Source organism: Chlamydotis macqueenii, chromosome 3, assembly GCF_036417535.1.
Source record: "Chlamydotis macqueenii isolate bChlMac1 chromosome 3, bChlMac1.mat, whole genome shotgun sequence".
Lineage (NCBI taxonomy): Eukaryota > Metazoa > Chordata > Aves > Otidiformes > Otididae > Chlamydotis > Chlamydotis macqueenii.
The window spans coordinates 43,342,090-43,351,426 of record NC_141558.1 but is presented as its reverse complement, the minus strand read 5'-3'; the positions used below and the strand labels follow the sequence as shown (position 1 = coordinate 43,351,426).

Here is a 9,337-nt window from a genome sequence, read left to right as displayed (position 1 = left end):
GCTGACATCATCTACTTGGACTTGTGCAAAGCATTTGACACTGTCCTTCATGACATCCTTCTCTCTAAAGTGGAGAGAAATAGATTTGACAGATGGACCATTTGGTGAATTGGCTGGATGGCTGCACTCAAAACAGTTGAGGTCAATGGCTTGGTGTCCAAGTGGAGATCAAAGACAAGTGGCATTCCTCACGGGTTGGTATTGGGACCAGCCCTGTTTAACCTCTCTGTCAGTGACATGGACAGTGGGATAGAGTGCACCCTCAACAAGTTCACTGGCAACATCAAGCTGTGTGGTGTCATCGACACGCTGGAGAGAAGGGATGCCATCCAGAGAAACCTTGACAGGCTGGAGAGGTGGGCCTGTGCCAACCTCATGAAGTTCAACCAGGCCAAGTGCAAGGTCCTGCACCTGGGTCATGGCAATCCCAGGCACAAATACAGGCTGGGCGGAGAATGGATTGAAAGCAGCCCTGCTGAGAAGAACTTGGAGGTATTGGTTGCTCAGCATGAGCCGGTAATGTGCACCTGCAGCCCAGAAAGCCAACCTCATCCTGGATTGCATCAAAAGGAGCACAGCCAGCAGGTCAAGGGAGGTGGTTCTGCCCCTCTATTCTGCTCTCGTGAGACTCAACTTGGAGTACTGCATCTGGTTCTGGAGCTGCCAATGTAAGAAGGACAAGGACCAGTTGGAGAGGATCCAGAGGAGGTCCACGAAGATGATCAGAGGGCTGGAGCACCTCTCCTATGAGGACAGGCTGAGAGAGTTGGGGCTGTTCAGCCTGGAAAGGAGAAGGCTCCGGGGAGACCTTATAGCAGCCTTCCAGTACCTAATGGGGGCCTACTGGAAAGACAGGCAGAAGCTTTTTACTAGGGCCTGTAGCAATACAAGAATGGGTTTTAATGGTTTTGAACTAGAAAGAGGTAGATTCAGATTAGATATTAGGAAAATTTTTTTTTTTACACTGAGGGTGGTGGAACACTGGAACAGGTTTCCCAGAGAAGTGGTGGAGGCCCCATCCCTGGAAACGTTCAAGGCCAGGTTGGCCGGGGCTGTGAGCAACCTGATCTGGTTGGAGATGTCCCTGCTCCTTGCCGGGGGGTTGGACTAGATGACCTTTGAAGGTCCTTTCCAGCCCAAACTATTCTATGATTCTATGATTTTTCAATCTTTAAACTCCTGATCCCATCTCAACAATTTTACCTCTGTCTACAAGTTAACCTTTCATATCTCGCACGGCTCAAGGCTCAATACTTTCTCACAGCTCCTCCTCGCAGTTCAGCAGCCGCGGCTGAGCGGGAAAGGCGGGTCCCGCCCGCCGCCTTGAGGGCGTTCCCCGGCCCCGGCCACGGCCACGGCTCCCACGGGCGTAGCGGGCTGACCGCGGGCTCCGGTCACCCACGCGTTTAGAAAAGCCACGGCCAGGCCAACGCGGCGCGGCGGGCGGGAGGCGGGGCCAGGGCCGGCCGGCGGCCGAGGCGGAGCCGAGGGCGAGGAGAAAACACCGCCGGGGCGCTGTGAAATAAAAAAAAAAAAAAAGGAATAGTCTCGTCCGTGTTTATAGTTTATTTGTTTGTTTGGGGGAGTTCTGTTTGTTTGGTTTTGGTTTGTTTTTTTTTTTCACGGCGCTTATCGCGCAGCACCAACCGCTCTTTCCCGCGACCGAGCCTGTGCACATGCGCCGCCGGTCCGCGCATGCGCGGCGCGGGTGGCGGTGGCCGCGGCGATGGGCGGGCGACTGACCCGCGTGTTCCGGACTTTCAACGTGGAGAGCCGGGCTCGCCGCGAGATCAGCAAGGAGAAGCCCACGCCCGCGCCGCGGCACCCCACCACCCGGCTGGACGAGCTCGCCGGTGGGTGCCGGCCTCGCCAGGCCGCGGGGCTGAGGGGGCTGCCGGCGTGGGGCGGCGTCTGTGGGCCCGGCGCGGGGCCGAGCCACAGGAGGGGAAGAGCAGATGCTGGAGGCGGGTGGGCGGCCGGCGTGGGCGAGGTGCTGGGGCGCAGGGAGGCAGCGGCAGGGCCGCGGCGTTCCCCGGAACGGTGTGGGGCCGGTGACATTGAGAACGGGGCACCTGGGCGCGCGAGGCACGCTGGGAGTTGTAGTCGGCGGCGGCGGTTGCTAGGGGCGGTTGCTAGGGCCGGCCGGGCCCGCACCAGGCCAGGGCGGTCGAGGCGGTGGGGCAGCGGCTGGGGGTCTCGGGGCCAGGTCTTTCGGGCCGAGGGGGTCTCGGGGCCGGGTTTCTCGAGCCGGGTCGGTGCGGTCCCACCCCCCACGACGACGGCAGTGGGCTGTGTGGCCCGCGGGCCGCTGCGGCGCAGTGAGGGAGCGTGCCGCAAGGGTGCGCTGTCCAACGCCGCCCTTCCCGGGTGCGGCGCGGAAGGCGGGGGCGGCCGCCGCCGCCGGGTGACCCGGTGTCGTTAGCGGTGGGGTCGGGGGAGGAATGGAGCCTTCCTGAGAAGCACCGTGTGCGTTGGGAGCTGTGCCCTTCCTCTCTGGAGGCGGCTAAGCTGGCAGAACTAACAAAAAGTTATTTTTGACGCAAACCTTTCTTTTATCTGCCCCCCCCCGTTTCTTCTCCCCCTGCCTTTAGACCAATCGGAGATACAAGAACAAATTCACAGAAAGGATGACAGGCTCCTCACCTTGTTAAAAGATGTTTATGTCGAGTCTAGAGATCTACCTGTGCGGGTGAGTATGTCTGTCTGTAGGAGGCATACCAGCACCAGCTTTGTGGGTTTTCAAACCAATTTTTCTTTTTAAAGAAAAATTTTCTTTTTAAAGAAGAGTGCTCTACTAGTGCCTAAAAGCTAATTTTTTTTTTTAATAGGTAAATGTGATATTTTCATTACTCTTTTATAGATCAGTATAGATCACTACTTTTTTATAGATCAGTAGCAATGACTTCTGCTTCCTCAAACGCAGGACAGTTGGTCAGCCTTTTGCAAAGAGTTTGCCAGAGATCTCTCATGGAGTTGTTAGAAGAAAAGAGACTGAGATTTTTATGGGAGCATGGATCTGGTAGAGGACAAAGACATTAACGTTTTAGCAGAGTCTTTAACTACTGATGTTAATGTCCTACTGTGCAGAGAGTTTTCCTTATGCGGCTGAGGAAGTGCCTTAGTTAGGTTTTTTCTGGATTGTTTGGTGATCAGTTTCCTCATTGCCAGTGGCTGCAGTCTCTGACTTGGAAGGCAAAGCATACCCCTCCCAGTAAAATGCAGACTGGCGTTCAGTCTCTTTTCCACCACGTTACGTTATGGCTTGCGTGTTTTACCTGTTGTGTTATTGGATCACTTTATTCAGTAATAAAAGTTTTATAATCATCTAGCCATAAAATTCCTAAGTCTCTCTAATTTGCCACTCTCATAGTACCTTGTATTCAAGACTTAACGTATTTCAAAATGCAAACAGATTTCTGCAGTCTCTCCCTGAAGTTTCCAAGTAATTGCTATCCTTAATTTTCATGACAGAGGTGAGGACTCTAATCTTGAAGTGCTGAAGGTCTAATTTTGATATCTTTTCAATATTCTGTTGACAGGCTTTCAATATTTGTAAGCCTGTCAAGAGAGATTTAAGAAAAAGCCAAAAGCGAAACAAATCTTAGTTGCTTGATCCCCTTCCTATTCTGAGGTTGCTGCTACATAAGACTTGCTCTGGTGGTGTGTCTACTTGCAGTTGTTAGGAAGAGCATGATTAATGTGTTAGCATGGAGGCTTGCAGGCAAAACTTAACCCAAAAGCTTCCTTCCTTTCCTGATGCTATCCTGAATATTTTGTATATTTGGTATGTCTGTCTGTGGTAAGCGCAAAAGCACCAACTCTTAAGTCCTGAAGTGGCAGATACGCAGAGAGAGATCATTTTATTAAGACTTGAAAAATTGTTCATTATCTGCACAGAGTTTTAGCACAAAGTAAAAGGAAGAAATGGAAAACTGGTAGCCTCATCAGACGTCCTCTGCAGTTTAGAAACAGACACGCAGTTACAGATGCTGTAGCGTCCACATCAGTTTTCTCGGCTTGTGAGTGAATACATAGTGTCTGTGTCTAATGGGTGGCTGTGGACTCTGATAACTTTAGAAGTACTTTTTCTTAAACTTAAGAAAGGTTCTCAAAGTGTCTCTTCGGCAGTGTCAGTCACTGGTTAAATCTTAATAAAAGGCAATATGGGGAAGGCAGAGCCGGTTTGGAAATGACTTGGAAATACAAAAGGACTTGGGAGAAGAGACTAAACATGTCTGAGCACTGCAGTAGTAATGGGAATTAAACTCCATATAATGCTGCAAAATAGTTGCTTTGTGCCCAGCAAGGCTTGTTCTCTAGACAGAGCAAAAGAAGGGGTATCTTTCAGTGGCAAAACTAAAATCTGAAAATGAAATGAAAGGAAGGGGGGAGAGACTATATGAAAAGGATTTCCAGTGGCATCAGAAGAAGGATACTATATTGTAGTGTAATTTTTGGTTTTCTTTTTTTTTTTTCCCCCTCATTTACCTTTTGCTACCAAAATCTTTAGTTTGACTTTAATGAAGGGCTGCCAAGTTTGTATAAGACATAGAGTTCAATGGATTGTAGCTTTTCAGAATTTGGCTGGAGGCTTGACATAGTATGTAGAATGGCTGTGGAACAACTGACAGTTTTTGTGATATCAAGAAGCAAGGCTGGCTAATTAATTTTTTTTTTTTTAAATGCTGTGAAAATGGGGAAAACTAACAGGAAATGACATATTTAGGAAAACAGCTTGGCTGCTACAGCGTACGTAGTAAACAGAACTGCTGTTAAGCTCTTCTTGTTTTCCTTCCCACAATTAGGTAAAAGATGGAGGTGGTGAACATCTTCCATGTAAACAAGAGGAAAAGAGACTTACAAAACTAGGCCACTTGGAAGATCTAGATGTTAAGAAAGTTTCCAAAGGAAAAATTTCCATTGTGGAGGCTCTGACACTTCTTAATAATCATAAACTTCGTCCTGAAATATGGACTGCAGAGAAAATAGCAGTGGAATACAGTCTGGAACTGAAGGATGTCAACTCTCTTCTGGAATTCTTCATTCCTTTTACTGTGCAGGAATTTCCTAAAGAAACCAAAAAAGCTATAAAGCCAACATAAAAATAATTTCCAAAACCTTGTGTGATCTTGCGCGTGTCTCAGTTTTACTCTCAAGTATATTCAGTGTCTGAAACAAGTTGGTAATGTGTCATCCGACAAGGCTGCTTCCTTATACCAGTGAGATGTATTCAAGCGATTCCATTCTATACTGGATGGCTTCAGTTAAATGCAACAACTATAAGACACTGTTTGTAAAACAGAATATAACTAATAAGTTGTATGAGAGCACGTCACATGATTCTTATTATCCCATTCATATGTCACGTGTTCAGTTAAAACATACTGGTTCTAGTTAGAACTTTACTTTAACAGATTGCCTTTCTTAGCAGAGACTTCTGGCCTTCAGCGAGATCGGTGCTCTGTGTGTGTTGGCTCTGGAGTTCCATGTCACAGTGTTCTTTCAAGGACTTGCTGCCAAGGTGTCTGTATATACTCTCAATTGTATTTCTTTTGTATAAGAATGGAATAGTATTTATACTTTGTAAAGAAGGTTAACCACAAGATCATTTGAGAAATTCAGCTGTGTCAAACTTAAAAAGAAGGTGAATAGCAAGGAGGTCTCTTTCTGATGCTGGAACAGTAATGGCTGATGTGTAGCTCCTATTCCACTCTATTCTGATTTAGCTTAAATATCTGCACCTCCCCAGGTACTGCCTATCAGTCAGTGAATTTATAGAGTGACGATCTTCTAGCATCAGTCTCTTGCAGCAGTCTATGGCACCTATTGTAGGAGAAATCATGGTTCATATTATTAATAGGCAGCTATCAAATACAACTGGATCTACTAACTGGACGCACTAGTAGGTCTGTATATGTCTGCCTGTCTTGTTACAATCACCCTTTTTCCCCACAGAGGCCTTGTCTGACGTACCCAAATGTGGGCTTAGGTCAGGTCTTTTCACTCAAAATAAGTTACTCATGTGCTACCAGACTGAAGCAGCATCCTTGCCAATTGTTAGTAAAGGATGACAAAACTCTGAGGAGGTAACTGTGGATTGTCACCTTCTTGATACTGTGACTATTCAGGTGTCTGTAGGTAAGGAAGAAGTTTTGCACTGATGATTAATACTGCAGTCAAAACTAGTTCATGTTTTCCAAATAAGCTGGGGGGAATAAGAATTGTTACTGAAAAATGCATTATAGTTGCCTTCAGGCAAACGAAACAAAACCCAAAATTTTGTGTGGCACTAACATTCCTAGTGCCCGTCACCAAAGATGCTGAATTTATTAAGAGGGTGGCAGTCAGTACCAGGCCTACAACGTCACTTCCTTTTTAAGAACTCTTCTGCCAGGTCTTAGAGTTTAGACTCTGGTAAATATCTTACCAGGAAGATTATCAACTGTGCTATTTCACAGCAAGATTCCTTCCAGTTCTCTGAGATGGAACAAGGTATTTACAGTACAGTTTGCCACAGTGTATTCAAGGTTTTGCTTGATTCATTTATGACGTATGCATTGGTGTACCCCAGTGAAAGATGATACATAAGTGCGTTGTATAAAAAATTTGAAATTGTTAGTCTTAAAACATGTAGATTGGGGATAGGTTTGTCCTTCTTCCTGTAACATAATGGGGACAGAGCTGCACTCTGAAACTAACACATATCATTTCTGAGTTATGTGCCACATTAAGAGTTTCTTTTTTTCCACAAAATACTTTGTTTTATATAATGTTGTAACGGAAATACTATATTGTTTGAGTACTGTTCGTCCTAAAGTAATGGTTAAGGTAATATGCAGAAAGAACACCTGTGGAATGCATTTGGTACAGATACTGTTATTATTATTGGAGATGCTGTGATTTCCTTCTTTAAAAGTGAATCTTTAATTAGGTATTGGAGTTGATTAAAAACTCACTTCAAATCAGCAGCCGACAACAGCTTACTTTGATTACTTCGGTATGTATTTTCTCTCCTTTTATCTGCCTTTGTGAACTGTCTCCTGATGTGTCTAAACCATGACGGTTTCATGCAGAAAGCCACTAGAGACATTATGGCATACTGCTGCTTTGCTTACGCTCTTCAGCAGGCACGTGCTTTGGGACGCTTGGTGCTCATCGTGTTCAATGCTTAGGCCATACCTTCAGTGCAAAATCCTTGCTATGAATGAGATTATTGCAAAGCTATCCCTGGTTTCTCTGGAGCCAGGATCTCATCCTCAGAATATATTGTCCATGGTGGGGAAGCAGGCAGGTCCCACAGCACAGATGTGGGCCAGGGATCCCTCTCCCTGGAAGCAGGTGAACTCCCAGCAGCCTAGAAGGCTCGTCTGGAGCAAGGAACTTCTCTGGCACAGCGCGTTCGCGTTGGTTCGCAATGCAGTTTGCTGTGGGCTGACACCTCTCAGGTTCTCTTCACATCTCCTCTCTTCACTTTGCTGTGCAAGGCCGGGCCGAGACAGCTGCCCGGTGGGAGGCCAGAGGGGGAGGGCTGCAAGGCCCACAAAGCTTGCACCTCCCCCTCTCTGCCTCTGTTTCTTTTTTTTTCTTCTTCCTTTTTTTTTTTTCTTTTATTTAAGTACATTATCACAGAGGCATTACCACTTTTGCCAATGAGCTTGGCCCTGGCCAGTGGTGGGTCTGCCCTAGATGCGACCAGGTCCTCCAAAGGGGAAACTTCTAGCAGCTTCTCACAGAAGCTGCCACCGTAGCCCCCCGCCCTTGCTACCCAAAACCAGCACACCCACTTACCTGTTTCTGATTGTGACACAATTTCTAATTGGAAGAATAGTGGTATTTTCTTTACAGTTTTAACTTGCTTATGTCTATAGCCCTTTCCCTTAGCTGTTTGGCCGTCAGCTTAACGAAAAGGTACTCTTCAAGCAATAATTTTGAAGAGGTGATTATGGGAAATTTGTGGGAACCTGCAATTCAGTTTTCTGGAACTCTTATGTAGAGAATTTTTAAAGTTTCTTTGTCGTGCATGCAGCGCACCAAATTTAGCTCAGATGGTTTTGGCCACCATATAGAATCATTACATTTGGCAGGGAACAACATGCTGCACTCAAGCTGCTTTGTTCTTGTTGGATTGATGTAAAATGGGTGGCAAGTATAAGCTTTCTGTGTCTGTAAGGGAGTTGCTTCATTTCTAGTGTAAATGACACACAGTTAATTAACTTTATATACGGCATTATTACACCAGTTTTCCAAATGTCACTGCATAAAGCCAGGGCTAGCCTGGGCACTGAGAAAGAGTGAGTACACAGGGCAGGCTGAGCCTCATTTGGAAATGAGGGTTACATTCATGGTGAGACATAAAATTGAATTTCCTCAAGGGAGTTCCAGCAGGTATTCTGGAATTCTTGGGTTGAATTTTCCCCAAAAATGTCCTTTTAGGGGGAGTCTAGTAGCTCACTTACCCACGTTTTCTGGGACATAGTCCCGTTCCCCTAGCCTTGTTCTATTGTGAAGTCTGTTCCCAGCCTTGCCTAGCCAGTCGTCTTTGCTATGAAAACTTTATACAGCTGTGATCTTTGTTCTTTACTGGCTCATATGCAAATGTTGGTTGTGTTCTGTCCTTTCAGTATCAACAGCCTGTTTTATTTCTGCAGAGCTCTCTTGCCTTCTAGGAGTAGCACATCTGCTGAGGTAAAGATGAGAGGACTGAGCACATGTTTTGCTCTGCAGAATTTATGAATAGGACAGATTTTCAAAAGGGATGTAGCTTTTCATACATCTTCAAAAGCTGCTCTTTTGGGATATGTGGAACTAAGTAATCTTGTGCTGTCTCACCATGTGTTAACTGTAGCTAGGTTCTTGCAGTCTGATGCCAAGACAGCAAGATTGGAGCTGTGAGGTAGGAAAGAGTTTAAACTCTGCTTTCTGTGCAAGTTAAGAGGGAACTTCAGTACAAAAAGTGATGTTTCTGTAGTCTTCCAGCACAGGGAACTTGTCTTTTAAGCTACCTCTTTTTACTCAAGGAGGAAAAAAATAGTGATGTTTATAATCAAGAGGTGTGTACTAAACTTACAAAATGGAGTATCTTATTTCTATATTGAAAAATGGAAGCAAACCTCAAATAGTCATAAAACAGGATCAAAATGCAAAAGTTTAAAAAGGCAGCTGTCTCACCTTGTTTTAATGAGCATCATGCTTTTATGTTTGAGATTGCATGGAGTTTCACATTTCAGAGCTCTGTTCTGGAGCTCCTTTCTAAACATGGGTTTTTCTGATTCTTAATCAAGTGGTGCCAGTATTGAATTGACAGCAGGAGATGCCTGACCAGTGCAGGTGAGCTTCA

The 9,337-nt window shown here is 45.8% G+C and overlaps 1 protein-coding gene and 1 long non-coding RNA gene across 2 annotated transcripts in view; one reads left to right on the top strand and one right to left on the bottom strand.

The window, feature by feature from the left end:
* Positions 1-1,709: 1,709 nt before the first annotated feature.
* NDUFAF4 (NADH:ubiquinone oxidoreductase complex assembly factor 4) lies at positions 1,710-6,980 on the top strand. Its single transcript, XM_086745688.1, has 3 exons — positions 1,710-1,853; positions 2,592-2,689; positions 4,806-6,980. Exons 1-3 carry the CDS (start codon positions 1,727-1,729, stop codon positions 5,100-5,102), a joined length of 522 nt encoding a protein of 173 aa, XP_086601814.1. The 5' UTR covers positions 1,710-1,726; the 3' UTR covers positions 5,103-6,980.
* The window catches only part of LOC147601227 (uncharacterized), a 25,790-nt gene continuing 21,401 nt past the window's right edge, over positions 4,949-9,337 (bottom strand). The window contains exon 5 of the long non-coding RNA XR_015258273.1: positions 4,949-5,067. This is a non-coding gene — a long non-coding RNA (uncharacterized LOC147601227). The remainder of the gene's footprint in view (positions 5,068-9,337) is intronic.

Coding starts and splice junctions, on each gene's coding strand:
- NDUFAF4 (XM_086745688.1), top strand. CDS start 1,727: ATGGGCGGGCGACTGACCCGCGTGTTCCGGACTTTCAACGTGGAGAGC. Junction 1,854..2,591: donor CCGGCTGGACGAGCTCGCCG/GTGGGTGCCGGC, acceptor CCCTGCCTTTAG/ACCAATCGGAGATACAAGAA. Junction 2,690..4,805: donor CTAGAGATCTACCTGTGCGG/GTGAGTATGTCT, acceptor TCCCACAATTAG/GTAAAAGATGGAGGTGGTGA.